Source organism: Myxocyprinus asiaticus, chromosome 40 (assembly GCF_019703515.2).
Source record: "Myxocyprinus asiaticus isolate MX2 ecotype Aquarium Trade chromosome 40, UBuf_Myxa_2, whole genome shotgun sequence".
NCBI lineage: Eukaryota > Metazoa > Chordata > Actinopteri > Cypriniformes > Catostomidae > Myxocyprinus > Myxocyprinus asiaticus.
The window spans coordinates 914,251-932,763 of NC_059383.1; the positions used below are offsets into that span (position 1 = coordinate 914,251).

The following is an 18,513-nucleotide window of genomic DNA, read 5'->3' on the forward strand; positions in this document are numbered from 1 at the left end:
AGAAGAAGATTCAATCCAGAGGTGAACTAATCATTTCTGTTTCTCATAATTTGTCCTTGGCTGCATTATAATTTTTTCCTAATTGGGACTATATTCAAAGTTTGCATTAAGTAGAGGGGGGTATTTGGCTATTGAAATTGTAACATTTTAATTTAATTCTGCTCAAATGAACGAAAAGACTTGATAAAGATTAATTCATTTTGCTGAACGAGACTCAAAGATCCAAGTCAGTAAAATGATCCCATCTTCCCATCACTAATGGAGACAGGAAACAGGATAGGAAAAAGTGGGACAAAAGGCTGAATTGAACCCAGGTCGTCCAGAAGATAAAAGCACATCCACACCATCATGACACACCACTGCACTGACACCTGTGGGTGCAGTTTGTCTTCAATATCTGTGTTTCCATCAGACAATTTGAATGCAAATAGCCGCACTGTGTGGCAGGTGCTATTTACACCTAGTGCAAATATTCAATCTGGTTGTATATACTGTATCTCGGCCTCTCTGAGACTATTGGCACTCATCCTCCTCGACCATGTCTCACCTGCTTAAAATATGCTTTGCTTTTCCCCCATTATTTTGTAATATATATTAGTTATATGTTTCTCTGTTTAATTTCTGTACAGCATCCTTTAGCTTTGGAAAGGCACTATACAAAATAAACTTAGACTTTGTTTACACTTTGCGGTGAGAATAGACATGGTTCTCAAACGTCTTAGCGCAATGACCTATTTCTCAGGAAAATAGCAAATTGTGCCACTTTATTAACATACAATACACCCACAGTTTGTCGCATACACCCACAGATAGATGTTGCAAACACTCCCAGCCACACCCACTTGTGCTCTGCACTGGCATAAAAACTGAGCAGAGAATTGGTGCTCTCATGAAAATTGGATAAGATGTAGTGCACAGTTGCACCTATACTAACTTTACTAAGCGATCTCATCACATGATGTTTCCTTTGGATTCACCTCAAACCCACAGCTGAACCTACTGTTGCAGTTCTAACTGTTAGGACAGATTGTGGTATTTTAATACTATGCTATCTTAATGCCTCCATCCCTGGTCTTTTAAAATTGTTCTTGAAAGGTTAATGAGAAAGTAAACAATAATCCACACCTCTTTACTCCTGTAAATCCAAAGGTTGTGTCCACAGCTAGCAGCATACATCTTTTTCCGTGGGTCTTTCATGGTAAGGGGCCCGTGTTGTTTGGGTGGAGCAGCTGGTTCCCCCCCACGAGAAGCAAGGAGAGACGCAACCCAGCCCTCCTGCACAGCTATGACAAAAACACATTCACAGGACACAGATGAAGTGGGAGCCAAAGGGTGTCCATTTTTCAAGATATAAGCTCGAATTCTTTATGCTCATATTAATCAAAGTAAACCGAATATTAACTCTCAAGAAATTATTTGTTTCTGTAGCACACAGCAGAAAATAAATCTGTTGGAAAGTTTATATTACAAAATAAAGTTTATGTTGAAGGGTCATTATTTGAAACATGTGCCTTTTTCATTTTTGGAAAGGAGATTTTAAAAGTAAAATTCTGTAAGATTTTAACCATTCTAACAGACATAAGGTATTAATAATATAGTAATATGTTCAGATAACATGTTTTAGCTATGTCTTCAGAAAGGCAACAGGTTTAACAATTCACAATCAATACATTTAGATTTATATAACTACATATTCAGGATTTAAAACTATATATTCAGATTTACAAATATACATTCAAATGTCTAAATATATAATGTCTAAGTATATTTGGATATTAAAAACCATATATTCAGATAACACCCCCAGCGATAATATTTCAACCCTGTTATACACATACGATTTACACATAAAACAAGTGAAAAAAAAATAAAAATAAAAAATAAAAATGTGCCAATGGATACAAAATATATTATATACAGTATTCAAGATAGATTCTCTGAAAACAAATAAATATTTAATGTAATTTTGCTTCTGAACAGAATTCTTGAAATCCTGTTTTAAGGGTGTTTTCACTGGAAAACAAGACACGTACTGATTAAAAACAGAATTCAGTGCATTATGATCTCATATTAAAACTTACTGTGATCCATGAAGTCTAAGTGTTTCTTCCTGAAGTAGATGGAAAAATGTCCATGATCCTGCTTGCGTACATCAGTGATGCTCGTAACATGAAATACATATTCTGTGAACTTGTCCTGTGTCACATTGTAAATTGTGTACATATATACTGTAGGTGTTAGTATACTAAACCATGGAAATTTGTGATAAATTATTAAATATTGAATATATAGTGCCATCAGGGGCATAGCAGTCATTTTAAAAGTGTGGGGGGAGGGGGACACACAACTGTCAGTAGGTGGCTTGCACAGACCCAACACTTACAGTGTAGTATTAATATTTTACAGTATATATTAATATATAAGCATTATATAAGTATTAAATTGATATATAAGTATTATATACTTGTATTTGTAGTATTTTAATATTCAAGTATTGCAAAGTAATTGCAAAATTTAGCTAAATTAGCTGCAAAAATAAAGGGCATCCTGTGGAGCACTTGCTTCTGTTTCACACATGACAATAAAAAACTGAGCACAAGCTGGTCCTGAATAAATGATTTAATAAATTACAATAATGTAAATTGTGCATGTGCACAATTTAATTTTTACTCTGTGCTTGTGCATTGTGGGATTTAAATTTATCCAAGTGACTCAAGTGTTTTGACTACGTTCACAAAAATTCATTAAAATCCATTTAATGATTCGTTCAATGAACATTTCTGGTGATGCCACCGGTTGAGGTCTTGTGTGAAATTAGTTAGTCACTGAATTAACGATCAAAGAAAATTGTACTCCTTTAAAATTTGTATGTCTACAGATCTACAAAGAGACTTTAGTAGAGGTTTTATGCATTATAAGAACAAAGCAAATCTATCACTTCCCTACATTTTATGAGCTGCTTAGCATGACTTTAATCAAAAGACAACAATAATAGTCTTATAATAATTGTTTCAATAATGTCTGTACGTTTTCATGTATAAAAAATGTGTCTACATATCAATTCACTTCAGTAAAATGCATGTGTTCTAAGAACACAGCAGATCTATCTTTTTTCCTACAGTTTGTTGACAGCACACCATCATAGAGGTAAAAAGCAGGAGCTGATATTAAAAATAGCTTTACCTATTTAACACTGATCTAGTAATCTGCTTAAACTGGCAAAAAGAACCAATCAAACTATTACCTCACAAACATAATAATAATAAAAAAAACTTAATTTAATGAAGACTCAGGTGCTGATATAAATTCCACTTATGTGTGCTTAAAAGAAGGATTGTCATTTGTTTTTGATTCTGCAGTGAATTTCACGTAACAATAGAACGATCTCGTTTGTGTTCCTCATCTCTAGATTATTCATTTAGATAAACATCAGTGTCGATAAAAACATGGATAAATGAGCATTGCTGAAAGCAACTTTGTAGAAATGAATGGAGCCATGTTGATTAGACTGTCTGACTGACGGCCTATTATGTAAGGGTTGTTTTCTGCTCATGAAACTCACCTGTATTTGGCTAGATGTTTGCTCAATCAGCCCAAAGTAACAAAACACAAAGAATACTGTATACAAATCCACCATTTGGACTCTGGGTATGGGTTTAGCTTGAAAAAGAGCAGAGAACCAAATCACCTTTTTAAAGAGTGCGGGGGACATGTCTCTCACGTCACCCACGGCTGCTATGCCCCTGAGTGCCATTATGCAACGTCATAACTCACTGTGCGTTTTTTCCACAGTGACATGAGCTGTCCATCTAGTGTTGCCCAGAGGACATTGTGCCTACAAGAAAATAATGCTGCTTACAAAGTCTTATGAAATAGAAACACAAATCGAAAACTCATTTCACTTGTTTGCACTCCATTGTTGTGGTTTTACTTTTCTCTGTGATCTTAAAATATGCCTTCATAGAATTACTTACAGTTTTTAAGGTAAAACGTCCTGGTTACCTTCGTAACCTCCGTTCCCTGATGGAGGGAACGAGACGTTGTGTCGATGTAATGACACTAGGGGTCACTCTTGGGAGCCCCAAACACCTCTGCTTTTTAAAAAATGGCCAATGGGAATTGGCGAGTGGAATTTGCATGCCACTCCCCCGGACATACGGGTATAAAAGGAGCTGGTATGTGACCACTCATTCAGGTTTTGTGCTGAGGAGCCAAGACAAGGTCCCGGCCATTTCAGCGGGTAGTTCAGTGTTGTGGCAAGAGGGACACAACGTCTCGTTCCCTCCATCAGGGAACGGAGGTTACGAAAGTAACCAGAACGTTCCCTATCTGTCACTCACTCGACGTTGTGTCGATGTAGTGACACTAGGGTCCCTATACAAAACGGCACAACTAGCTGAACTGTGTTATGTGGACTGGCGGTGCAAGACGGGCAGACCGCTGTGTGCCTTGTAGCCAGTGCACCAGGCCGACACGTATCCTCCCCCAACGCTCTTATGAGCGTCGAACGGTCCTTCGGGAACAAGTCGACTGCCCAACAAATAGGGACAGGCTAGCCCAGCCGTGGCCTCTTTTCCTCTTTTTTCTCCCCAAAAAGAGTGGAATTTGTTAACCGACTGGGGGCCATAAATGTCTATGTCGGGGGGGTGTCACTCCCAAGGGGAAGACAACGTGGAGACCACACCCCGTCCAGAGAAGGGGAGGGGGGGGGGGGTATTTTGAGTGGAAATACGTTACATGGTCTTACCGATTCTTGTCGGAATGTGGATGTGGAGAAGTCACATGGTAGGTCCTACCCAGGATGTTGAGGTCGCCCAGGATGTAATTGGCTCGTAGCGACTTGAGGGGCTGCTGACTCCAGAGGAGGAGATGGCGGGCGAGTTGTGACATGCAACAGGAGCGTAGACCACCTTGATTGTTGATGTATGCTACCATTGCCATGTTGTCCATCCGGACCAACACGTGCTTGCCCTGGATCAACGGCCGGAACCTCCGCAGGGCAAGCAGTACTGCCAACAACTCGAGACAGTTGATGTGCCAACACAGCCACGGGCTAGTCCAGGAGCCGGAGGCTGTGTGCCCGTTGCATACGGTGCCCCAGCCCATCTTGGAGGCGTCCGTCATAACCACGACGCGCCTGGAGACCAGCTCTAGGGGAACCCCTGCCCGTAGAAGGTCGGTCCAAGGGCTGAACAGGCGGCGATAGATCGGCGTGATGACCATGCAATGTGTCCCGCGGTGCCATGCCCATCTCGGGACTCGAGTCTGAAGCCAGTGCTGAAGCGGTCTCATATGCATCAACCTGAGTGGTGTGGCAACCGCAGAGGACGCCATATGCCCCAGGACCCTCTGAAAAAGTTTCAGTGGAACCGCTGTCTTCTGTCTGAATGCCTTCAGCACTGACTGTCCGTGCTCATTCATGAGGTGCACTGTCATCGAGACTGAGTCCAACTCCAAGCCGAGAAAAGAGATGCTCTGAACCGGGGAGAGCTTTCTCTTTTCCCAGTTGACCCGAAGCCCTAGACGGCTGAGGTGCCCGAGCACCAGGTCCCTGTGTGCGCACAGTAACTCTCGAGAGTGAGCTAGGATCAGCCAGTCGTCAAGGTAGTTGAGTATGTGGACGCCCACTTCCCTTAGCGGGGGGACAAGGACAGGCCGAAGGGGAGGACCTTGTACTGGTATGCCTGGCCCTCGAAAGCAAACCGCAGAAAGGGTCTGTGTCGAGGTAAAACCGAGACGTGGAAGTACGCGTCCTTCAGGTCTACCGCCGCAAACCAATCTTGACGCTCGCTAAAATGCGTTTTTGCGTCAGAATCTTGAACAGGAGTCTGTGTAAGGCCCGGTTCAGAACTCGCAGGTCCAAGATTGGCCGCAACGCAACACCTTTCTTCGGTACGATGAAGTAAGGGCTGTAAAACCCTTTCTTCATCTCGGCTGGAGGGACAGGCTCTATCGCGCCCTTGCGCAGAAGGGTCGCGATCTCCGCACACAAGGTAGCAGCGCTCTCACCCTTCACCGAGGTGAAGCAGATTCCGCTGAACCTGGGTGGGCGCCTGGTGAACTGAATCACGTAGCTGAGTCGGACGGTCCGGGTCAGCCATCGTGACGGGTTGGAAAGCGCAAGCCACGCATCCAAACTCCGGGCGAGGGGGACCAAGGGGCTAATCACGTCGTACGTACCGGCGGGTGGGGCCTCGCGGTGGGGCGGAGCCTGAGGCGCCACATTGTGGGGGCTCGAGCTCCGTGGCCATGCTGAGTCCAGGGACTTACCTGCACTTACCTGGCTCCTGATACCCACCATAAGATTGGTGGAGGAGATGGGAGGAGGAACATCATCCCCGCAGTCCATCGGAGCCAACCCGGTATGGGCGTGTTTGTGCCACAGCTGGGCATGCAGAGGTGGGGGGTCCGCCGTTGGAGTGCCAAACCTGCCAAAATGGGACAGTGGATGGCAGTCGTGACGACGGCCGTGCACACCTGACATGTGACCCAGAGAACAAGGAAACCACTCTTTTGTTGAAGTTTTGGGTACTGCAGCCTCTTGGGCATGCGGCGAAAATGAAACAAAAGATTCTCCTCCCGGCCCTCCACCGGGGGATGGAGTGGTCTGTCTACCAGCTCCACAGAAGTGGATCTCCTCATCCTTGGGTCACCAGTGGTGTCTGCTTACTGCGGTGGGCTCCACGCCGGGGCCGGGCCGTTGGGGCGGGCTGCAGCGGAGCCAGTGCTGTTGCTGCAGGAGGACGCCCTTGGTGATGAGCAGACGGGGTGCTGTATAGCCTCCGTCTGCTTCTTCACCGCCGAGAACTGCAGGGCGAAGTCCTCGACGGTGTCGCCGAACAGGCTGACCTGGGAAATGGGGGTGTCAAGGAACCGTGCCTTGTCAGCCTTTCTCATCTCGACCAGGTTTAGCCATAGGTGGCGCTCCTGGGCCACCAGGGTGGACATCGCCTGCCTGAGAGACCGCGCCGTGATCTTCGTCGAGTAGAGTCCTCAACGTCAGGCTGGATAGCCCGCTCTCCGATGCTGCAATCGAGAGCTCATCCATTTCGCGAGCGCCGAAATGAGATCGCGAATTCGCCCTGAGACGAACCGGCAGTCTCATCCCAGCGGGGCAAATGAGCATTCTGGGGAATGGGAGGTCCGTGGGGAGTTATCCGGCGGAGTGGCTCCCATTGGGGTCCCCAAATCGCCCTCAGTGCTAACCGACGTGGCCTCAAACCCGTAGGTAGAAGGACCGAGGCGAGGAGCCGCTGGGGTGGTCTTTCCTTCTAATGAAGGAAAAACCACGACCACAACGTTGCTATGGTCACGCTCTTGTAGTGAGAACATGACCTGTACACGAACGCTGTCTCCGCGTGGGCAGCGCCCAAGCACGTAAGACCGTGATCGTCGCTATCGGAAGCGGAGAGGTAACGACCGCAACCAGGAAATACACAAACGGAGAGGCATCTTTATAAAGACGCTCTCCGTTAATGCCACTCTTTTAAGACGGGAAAATATACTCTTTTAGTAGGAAGAATATACTCTTTTGGCTGCTGAAGCACCCAGAGGCATTCTCTGCACTTCACCAGTGCAAGAGGGGGAGAAGTCGCTGTAATGCGCCGTAAATCCAACAGCTTTTCGAGGTGAATGGATCGGCAGAGTAATTCAGCTCGCTGAACACAACCGCTTGGCTCCGAAGAGAAAATCTGAATGAGTGGTTGCATACCAGCTCCTTTTATACCCGTATGTCCAGGGGAGTGGCATGCAAATTCCACTCGCTAATTCCCACTGATCTTTTTTCAAAAAGCAGAGGTGTTTGGGGCTCCCAAGCGTGACCCTTAGTGTCACTACATTGACACAACGTCGAGTGAGTGACAGATAGGGAAATGAGGTTTTGATTTTTATGTAGATACTTAATTGCTAATATTTCATAATATTTAACATTAAATTGAGCTATTGAATACTTACTTATACAGTTAGATAATTGTGATAATTTTTCAAATACATTCAATTCAATACGTGCTATGAAGGATTGTATAGAGTTAGTTACTTGCGTCCCTTCCATACATCAAGCCAGCTGGCTCGCACCACCACACTTTCACTGTGAAGCGCGCTGGTTCTCTGGCCAGGCTTTGCTAATGTCTGCTTCTTCCTGCTTACGCGAATCGTAGCAGCACTGCAGACCAACAGTTCAAAATATTTTATGATTTTTAAAGGACTATAAAAAGTTTATACAGATTTATCACACTTTACAATGAAGAGGTAACTAATACAATCGGGTGAATCTCAAACTGTTAGGAAATGTCCAGGTCATACTTGACCTCACAATCAGAAGCGCATTTCTCCAATTTGTCATGAATTAACTGCAACTGAATTAACAAATGAACAGCATTCTCATTACAGTAATATGAATAAAATAATGCTAAAATATGTACATTTTAAAATACAGTTGTAAGCATATATCATAGTAGTATCTGTTGTACTGATTTTAGTCATTTTTGCTGACACGAAGATTGTATGTTTTACAGTAATGAGAAAGATGTGTTTTACAGTACAATAATAAGAATTTGGAGGAACAAACTGCTTAATTGTTATAACATTTACATTACAGCACAAAAATAGACTTCATTTTCTTAAAGGGATAGTTTACCCAAAAATGAAAATTCTCTCATCATTTACTCACCCTCATGCATCCCAGATGTGTTTGATTTGTAAGATTTTTAGAAGAATATTTCAGTTCTGTAGGTCTATTTAATGCATTTGAATGGGAACCTAAATTTTGATGCCCCAAAAAACACATAGAGGCAGCATAAAAGTAATCCATAAGGCTCCAGTGGTTAAATCTATGTCTTCAGAAGCTATATGATAAGTGTGAATGAGAAAAAGATCAATATTTAAGTCTTTTTCTGCTATAAATTCTACTCTCTGCCAAAAACATACGAAGAAAAATGTGAACATGAAAGTGGGGATTAAAAGTAAAAAAGGACTTAAATATTGATCTGTTTCTTGCACACACTTATAGCTTCTGAAGACAGATTTAACCACTGGAGTCGTATGGATTAATTTTATGCAGCTTTTATGTGCTTTTGGAGCTTCAAAATGTAGGTACCCATTCACTTGCATTGTAAGGACATACAGAGCTGAGATATTCTTCTAAAAATCTTTGTGTTCAGCAGACGAAAGAAAGTCATACACATCTGGGATGGCATTTCTTGTGAAATATAATCCGGACATTTCTTCATGAGAGTCACCCAATCAGCAGACTTATTTTGTAGGGTAATTGTACTATACCGTGGTTTCTTGGGTTGGTTAAGTTTGTTCTGCACAAAGTTCTGTGAATTAAGAACTTGATCTCCATTGGTGACAGGACCTGTTTGAACATCAATCACCTGATCTATGGAACTGGAAAGAAGATGAATATGAAGTGCAAGTGTGCAATGTGTAAGAGTGTTGCAAAGAATTTCTAAATTTTGCCTAATCATGTTTTTCTTGGAATATGCTGTTTTTATTTAATAAAAGCAGTTGAGAGTGAAACAGAAATGATATACCACCTTGCTCTGTCAGAATTATTATGCACTTCATTGACAGCATTATGTGATTTTGGTGAGTCTGGTGTCACAATAGAATCATCAGAAGATTCAGAATCAGCGTCTCTCACGGATTCCAGAAATGAACCAGGACTGACAACAGTGGAGAGTGGCCATGAAAATCTCTCAGATGTTTCACTACAGTTGGTTTCAACTGCTTTTTGAAGACCAGGTGGAGTAGAGATGTTATTTAGTTGACAAGATGGATCATTCAAACTAACCTCATGTTCTTCATCGGTTTCCACTGAAGAAAGTAATAATGACATCAGTTCAGCACCTTGCGCATATGCTAATAAAGGTCTTTTTTGTGGTTATGTGCAATAGAAAGTAATTAATTACAGTACTATTATTAATTTTAATCATAAGTAATATTTATTGTACTGCCTTTGATTCATGCTAATTTACATTTCATTATAAAATATTATGATAAATGAATGTATTATTTAATAATTAATTCTCATAAATATGTAGCAGCATAAATAGCCCAACTAGCAGCAGTCTTATCATACTTTACTTTTGAATATGACTGTTGCTCTTTTATGTGAATTTGTTTATGTATGGGTGAATCTCACAAAACCTGCCAAGACATGTTCGGGTCATATTTTACCTTCTGTGTAAAGAAAATGTCACATTTTTTCCCCCAATTTTGTAATTACCATAATGTAAAAATAATAATAATAATTGAAATCACTGTAAATGATTTTTGTTGTTTTAACAGTATTATTACTGTATTTTTCACCGTGCCTTACTGTAGAATCTGTTTACAGCATGTTACTGACAAACTGAGCTGCATTCTTAAGGAAAAAATGAGTGGGAAAATAATTACAGTAATATACTGTTAAATTGTATGAGATTTGGCCCAATATCAAACCTGTACATACAAAATTTAGAGGGAAAATGTGTGGAATTATTCAGTGATCTATGTATTATCAAAAAGACAAAACCCAGGAGATGTCTTCTCTGCACTGGACTTACTCATACACTCGCATAAAAAAGTAGAACTGTATGTGAATGCACCTGGCAACCTATGAACGTTGAGCCTGCATTCGACATCACTTCAGCCTTGAGAGGAGCAAAAGCAAAGCAATCTCTTTTCGTCTGAACCAGGTGAGCATCAAAAATCACACAAAACATCTTTTAGCAGTTTATAATAATTTTTTCAAAAATTCATCCCTCATCAGTGAAGATCTGCATGCAATTTTTGACAAGTAGCTTTGTAACGATAAAGTTTACGTTCTCAAAAAGATACTAGTATTAATTATAATGGCCATTCTGTTTAGTATTGAACTAAGCACTTACAAGTTTTGAAGAACTATATGTAACCAAATTACCTTGTCTGTGAACAAATGTTGTTTTTACACCATTTGCGCGGTGCGTAGAATGTGCGCAACTCATTGGACACCCCATTTTTTTTTTTTTTTCACTGCAGAGTTATACAGGCCACTTTATTTGACCTTTATTTGATTATCACATGTTAATGTTTTGCTCTGAATTTTATTCAAGATGTGTGCAAGTAACTTCTATCTCAGTCCTTTCAGAATGATGCACAACCTTGGTTGTTGAGAGTGTATCCCTTGTAGCTTAAATTTCATGTTGATATCAAAACAAGACTGAAGTTACATGATATTAATTTATTTTTGTATATTTGTTCTCTAGGTCTGGACAGGCAAAGAATGAGAGAGTGTTCTTTCTGTCATTTGGACATCTGGTGAACTTAATATTGAAGTTTTTGAATGGACTTTTATGTGTGTAGTCATAATTTACCTTTATGAGTAATATTTATGTGATAATTGAGTTGTCATTTTCTAATAAATGTTCTGTTTGCAAAAAGGCCTCAATTGTTTCATTCTTTTTTTAACTTGTAATAGATAGAAGTAAGTTACTCTTAACTCTGTAATCTAAAACTGTGCTTAATTTGGTTAGTTCTACGGTATGGAGGCTTCCGGTTTGGACAGCAACATATGAAGATGTGTTTGCTCCTTACTGAACTGTACCCATTTAATTAAATATAAACACATACTTGACCAGATTAAGGTGATTTCTCATAATTAAAAGAGGAGGGACTGATTTAAGAAATGTTTGAAACAACAACTGACCAAAAACTGAGGTTTACAGAACATGCCTGGTCCACGCAGCAAACAAGATGAGGTTGCGGAGAGTGTGATGGCGAATACAGCGGAAAACAGAATGGAGATTAACCAAGAACTGATTCTCAATGCGATAAGGATGTTGAAAACGGAACAGCTTTTGAAAACAGATGAAAAAGTAGAGGTCCAAGCCACAGAGATTAAAACGCAGTGAGAAGAATTGAGGGCAGAATATAGAAATGTGATGGACTTGACAAATGCGAGATGCGAAATTCGGACGACGTGAGCACTCTACAGCGGGAGGTGGCAAAGCTAAAACAGGACGTCGCTACATTGGAATTAAAGAATGAGGATTTTGAGGCTAGATCTCGCCGCTGCAATCTGCGCTTAACAAGAGTGAAGGAGAGATGAGAGGAGGGGAAACATGTCCCTGACTTTGTATCTAAGATGCTTAAGGGTTCCAGCTAGATAAGGCCCCAGTGTTAGACCAGATACATAGGACCTTGAGATTGAGACCAGGATATAATCCACCAGCTAGGGCATTGATAGTGAAATGTCATTACTATCAGGATAGGGAGCTATTGCTTAAGAAAGCTACGCAGAGAAGGGAGATTGTCACCCCGGATGGAGACACAATAGGCATCCAACCTGATTACACTTAAAAGGTCATAAGACCACGAACAGCCTTCAATGAGGTACGGGGTTTGCTCAGGTGCTGCGAAGGGGTACGCTATGGCCTGTTCCACCCTGCTGAGTTGAGAATCACCACGAAGGATGGTGTGAGATGGAGCTTTTAAAGATCCCAAGCAAGCTATGGACTTTGTAAGAGACACTCTGAAGCCATAACATGAACAGACACAAAATAAATTATAACCAGCAGCATATCGTTCAATAAGGTATGTTGAATCAGACCTATGCTGTTTGGACTATATGTTTGGTCACTTGTTACTGGTTATGATACTCAATATCTGGAGAAAACTAAGTCTGGGGAGTGTAATTCAGCTTGATGTGTAAATGAGTTTGTGCAAACTTATTGTATGGTATATGCATGGAAATATAGGGACCCGACATCTAGACAATATTCATATTTCTCCTCAGCCCATCAGATTCAAGAATTGACTTCATCTCCATAGACAAGAGAATGTTACCTTTGTTGAGCTCCTGTGAGTACACAGGTATAGTCATTTCAGACCATAGTCCTGTAGTAATGACTCTTTGCTTTCCGGACAGCATAGATTACTTCCTTGAAACAAACCAGACACCAGGTATGACTAATTGTAACCTATAGGAGGCGATGAAGGCCTTTTTAAGGGGCCAGATAATCTCATCTTGTGTGAATGTGAGGAGCCGGTATTTCAAGGATAAATTATATAGACCAGGAACATTCACGGTCTCCCACCACTACCCTATATAAGGAGAGAGGAGTTTCACAGTCAGAATTGGATACCTTAACCACGGAGACAGTTGTTGTTATATTTGAGATCTAAACAGCAAAAATATGAGTATGGAGAAAGGGGTAGCAAGTTACTCTCCCATCAATAGAGGCATACAACCGAAGCTGGTTATATAGCAGAAATTCAGACATCACATGGAGTAACCACAGATCAGTCAAACATTAACAATCAGTTAAAAAAAAATTTATGAGGAGCTATACACATCAGAGCCTTGTGACAGAGTGGATATAGATCAATTTAATAATTTAGACATACCTACTATCAGTGAACAGGATAAAGCCAGCCTTGAACAATCAATATCAACAGTGGAGACTGAGCAAGCATTTAAACAAATGAAAGGTAGGAAAACGATTTATAACTGAATTCTATAAAAAGTTTTTACATAAACTAACTCCAAACTTGAAAGAAATATTCTCAGAAATAATGGAGCAGAAACTATTGCTGCCAACCATGACACAGGCTATAATCACAGTCATACATAAAAAAGGTAAAGATTAAGGTAAAGGTAAAGACTGGACAGCAGCTTTCGAGTAATCTGCGAAGGCTATTTAACATGCTTTACTCGCCAGGCGGAACACGCCTACCGGAAGTGTTATTGTCGCTCGATGGGCATGAAGCTTTCAACAGCATTGAATATGATTATTTATTCACAGCGCTTTATACGTTTGTTTTTGGACCTATTTTTTTGTACTTGGATCAGTATACACAATGCTCTAACCAAAAGCATATTATTCCCAATTTATAATAAGGCAGGGGAGTTAAACCTTGAGAAGTTCCCATTTATAGTAACTTGTGACTCTTTCACATATCTATGGTTCTCTGTGAGGAGTAAGTTCAGTGTTGTTTGAATACAATTTTACTGTGATGATCGATGGTCCTTACTACCCATTTCATTGGTAGGCAGAATAAATACCGTTAAGATGACCATTTTATCCAGGTTTTTATTTCTGTTCCAAAATGTTCCGTTGTTTATCCCAAAATCTTTCTTTAAGGGATTACTTTCATATGTAATAAAATCACTCCAAGAATTAGAAAAGCATATTTAGAAAGACAGGTAGATGTAGGGGGACTGGCATTGCCCAGTTTCATGTATTATTACTGGTCTTGTAACACTGATAAGCTCATTCACTGGGCAGCGCATTTCTATCAGGGGAATGGACCTGTGTGGGTGGAGATGGAACAGTCATCTTGTAGCCCAGCCTCTTTACTGTCAATGCTCTGTCCCCCGTTACAGCTCAACAGGAAATACTTGCCAGACAATCCATTGGTGACCAGTTCATTAAAAATATGGGCTCAGTTCAGGTCACATTTTAAGCAAAAACATGCGCTCTCTTTGCTACCCATTGTATCGAATGTTTTGTTCCCACTGTCTTTAATTGATCATGCTTTTCAGATATGGTTTAGAAAGGGATTTAGATGTATAAGAGATTTTTTTTTTTTTTTCAGAATAAAACAGCTTTATTCCTTTTGAACATATGGTTACATCTGACATACCTAAATCTCACTTTTATAGGTATTTGCAAGTACGAAGCCTAGTTAAAAAACACTTCAATTCCCTTTCGATCCCCCCAGTCCATAGTTGGATTGAGGAGTTCTTGGACTGGGACATGTCTAATTAAGGCCAGATATCTAGAGTGTACAGTATGATTCAAAAAGTGGCCTCTCCATCTTTAGATCTACTCAGGGAACAATGGGAGAAAGACTTGGGAAGTGTCATCTCAGAGGAAGTCTGGCAGTCAACAATTATACAAATCCATTCAACATCTATATGTGTCAGACACGGGTTATTGCAGTTTAAGATAATCCATAGACTCCACTTTTCTAAATGTAAACTTGTCAGGATGTTGCCAGAAATAGACTCAACATGTTCCCGATGTCACAGAGACGAGGCCACCCTGTATCATATGTTTTGGATGTGCCCAAGGTTAGGACCGTTCTGGTCTGCTGTATTTGAAACATTTTCATATGTCTGTCAAAAGGTGATACAACTTGACCCAGTAGTGGCAATATTTAGGGTGACCCCAGAGAATCTTTTACTGCCAAAAGCTCAATCTGATGCACTAACTTTTTCCTCTTTGCTGGCCCGATGGCTTATACTGTTACAATGGAAGTCAAACACACTGCCAACACACACCAAGTGGGTAGAGATTGCAATGGCTTACCTAAAATTAGAGAAACTGAAATTTTCTACCCAAAGCTCAACTATCTATCTATATCTATCTATCTATCTATATATACATATATACATATATATATATATATATATATATATATATATAAATAGATATATCTATATATATATATATATATATATATATATATATATATATATATATATATAGATATATATATAGATATATAAAGATTTGAATAGTAGTTCTACTGTATGGACATTGCAATTTAATATAACATACAATTACTGTAATTTTACTGTACAGCTAATATACTGTATTTTAATAAACATCATACAAACAACTACCGTAATTAATTTGACAGTACAGCACATACTGTAAATCATTATACAGAGTGCTGTAACATATTGTAGATAGTTTTACAGCAATTTTACTGTGGTATGGAATACAGCAACTTGCTGGCTATTTGTTGCCAGTAAGTTACTGTTGATTTTACATCAAATTTTTTACAGTGATGTGAAAAAATTATCTATAATTTAAATTGTAAAGCATTTATACATCATAGTAATATTTGTTCTACTACCTTTTTAATTTATTTTTAAAAATGTAACAAATACTTTTTGATTGTTGTCAACTCATTAATTCCAGCTGGTCATAATCTCCAATTAAGTACCTATAAAATGGGTGAAGAATTGCTTTTGTTTGAGTATTGAAGAAAGCGATGTGCTGAAACCTTTACTCCTGTTGGTCTGGCTTTTAATTCACCTGCACTTTGCAATTTTTCACCTTGCAAATGTAAAACTTAATAAATAATGTAGTTTTGCAAGACCATTTTTCTAGCCTTAATTCAGTGTGCAGACAACTGTCTGTGAGATTCACCGACATAAGTAGATCATACAGTATGTAGATGATAGATCATAAGTAGATCTGCCATTTGGTGGGTTAAAATCTCTGCTGCAGTACTATATACATATACATTATTACCATTCAAATATAAATAATCTCTCAAAGAAGAATTTTAAACCTGTATCCTTCAATGGGCAGTCAAGACATTTAGAAAGATTGACTGAATCTGAAACATATAACTGCTATTTTTTGTGATTCTGAAAATATATAATAAAAAGTACCTTCAGAGTTCTTCTCTGTAACAACCTGAATGTGTGGACAAGCCAACTGACCAACACCATCACTGTAAGATAGTTGAGCATCGTCAGCTTGTTTGTGAAAAATAGGATTAAATAAAGATATCAAAGACAATATTTCAACACTACAGACTACACCCGCTCACCTGTCACTAGATGGTTGCTTTCTTACTCCTACTCCAAACAAATATCTTGCTCTTGGTTTTGGCACAGGTATGATATCAGACATAGACATCTGCGGCAGTGTAAGTTTAACATATAATTGTAACTATTTTATGAATGCTAAAAATGTCAAGAATGAGAACATCAAGATCATACAATTCACTACCTTTAAACATCAGGAAATATGACGTATTTACAGTAACTGAAATTTTCCACTTATCAACACAAAGTACCCTACAATGTCAGAAGTGCAAAATCATCAAGACATTTAAAATTGGAGTTCATATTAGTGGGGACCACCAGTTTAGCAGCAATTGCAGTTTTTTTTCTGAATCAACCTGAATACTTTAGGTTACACCAACAAACTAATTTTAAGATCAGGAGGATATAGCAGCTTAAGGGAGAAATTGCAGGTTAACGTTGTTTTGTTTTGCTTTTTTACAGTGAGTTACATTGTAATCAGTCCTTAGAATCTTCTTCAGATTGTTGAATCTCAAACTTTGGACAAACATGATATTATTATTTATATAGTAGAGATAATTGCCCCTAGTGTTGTTGGATTGAAGAATGCTCTTGTCCTAGATTGTATTTTATTTTAGTTGTATCAAAGAAAGATATTAATTAACAAATTAATTTACTGTTTTTCATTTGTAAATAATTATGAGTGGATAATTCTCTTAATTAAATGTCAATAATTCAAGTTATCACATAACAAAAAAAGATTTAACTTACCTTCTTGGTGTGTTGCTGTTCTTTATGTGAGACAGTGTTTTGTGTTGCAAGTCTTACCGGTTTCTCTACTCACATTGCCCAGGTGGGTTGGGCTATAGTCAGGTGAACTTAAACCTACTACTGTGGCTGTACACATGACATGATCTCCTGCTGATAAAGTAAATGCTGTGCAGCTCAAATTAGCAAAAAAATGATTTTATCTAATTTATGGAATGAGTACTCTAAAATGAATTAGAGCTTCTTACATCTACATTGTAAAAAGTTGTAACCTGCTATTTCTGCTTTATCTAACCCATAAAAATACTTTCACTGGTGTAAACTAATGGTAGAACCTTGTGTGCTGTGCAGTGATCTGTTTTAAAATCTCAGTATGCCAATTAGTACTGAAGAGTTTAAGCTTTGATGCAGTGACAGAAAATATGGATAGGCTAAAGTTTTCTCTAGATAGTGTTGCCCCTACGGTTGCCACTTTTGAAGTTTTAAAATAAGGGACACTTAAATGTGTGTGTGGGTGAGTGGGGGGGGGTCTGTCATGGCCCCTAACCACATCCTCCACAGTTTTACCAATAAATGCGTTGAGTTAACATGCGTTATTAATAAAAATTGTATATCCTTTCTTATATGCTAAAATTAGAACTTTCCTGACCCTTGACTTATATATATTTAAAAAATACATCTTTTATATGTTAAAAATATATTTATTTGAATTTTTTCGATTATTTGTCTTCATCTTATGTATACATTTTGGATGGTTTATACATATTTTTTCATTTTTTTATAATTATTATTATTTTATTTTTTTTCCCTTCACCTGTACTTGTCTTTATGATTGTATTCATACATTGTTTGATCTTATTGAACATTTATATAGAAAAAACTCCACAGTTTTACCACCATTTGTGGACTTTTCAGACGGTCCCTTACCACACCCTCCACAGTATTAGCACGTTTTAGCACAATGTGTGGACTTTTCAGACGATCCTTTACCCACTTGTAGGCAAAATTTCCAACTTGTATCAATTGGCGATCTGGAACGATTTCACCGTGACGCCATCTGACCAGCTTAAATACGGGACAAATTGCATCCCGTATTGATTCAAAACGGGACGCATAATTTTATCTTTAAATTCGGGACGATCCCGTATTTACACAGGATGGGTGGCAACCCTAGTTGCCCCCCTTTGTTTAAAGAAAGTTAAAGAGGAAAGCCCCGCACTGTGGTACATCAGTCA

At 39.4% G+C, this 18,513-nt stretch overlaps 1 protein-coding gene across 1 annotated transcript in view; it reads right to left on the reverse strand.

The window, feature by feature from the left end:
• Positions 1-17,321, reverse strand: part of LOC127430648 (arf-GAP with Rho-GAP domain, ANK repeat and PH domain-containing protein 1) — a 69,536-nt gene extending 52,215 nt beyond the window's left edge. The window contains exons 1-9 of the mRNA XM_051680573.1: positions 17,282-17,321; positions 16,534-16,622; positions 16,373-16,434; positions 9,537-9,816; positions 9,277-9,387; positions 8,036-8,161; positions 3,775-3,835; positions 2,082-2,196; positions 1,126-1,283 (exon numbers count right to left, since the gene is read on the reverse strand). Coding sequence (XP_051536533.1) covers positions 1,126-1,283; positions 2,082-2,196; positions 3,775-3,835; positions 8,036-8,161; positions 9,277-9,387; positions 9,537-9,816; positions 16,373-16,434; positions 16,534-16,622 — 1,002 coding nt within the window. The 5' untranslated portion in view covers positions 17,282-17,321. The remainder of the gene's footprint in view (positions 1-1,125; positions 1,284-2,081; positions 2,197-3,774; positions 3,836-8,035; positions 8,162-9,276; positions 9,388-9,536; positions 9,817-16,372; positions 16,435-16,533; positions 16,623-17,281) is intronic.
• Positions 17,322-18,513: the final 1,192 nt, after the last annotated feature.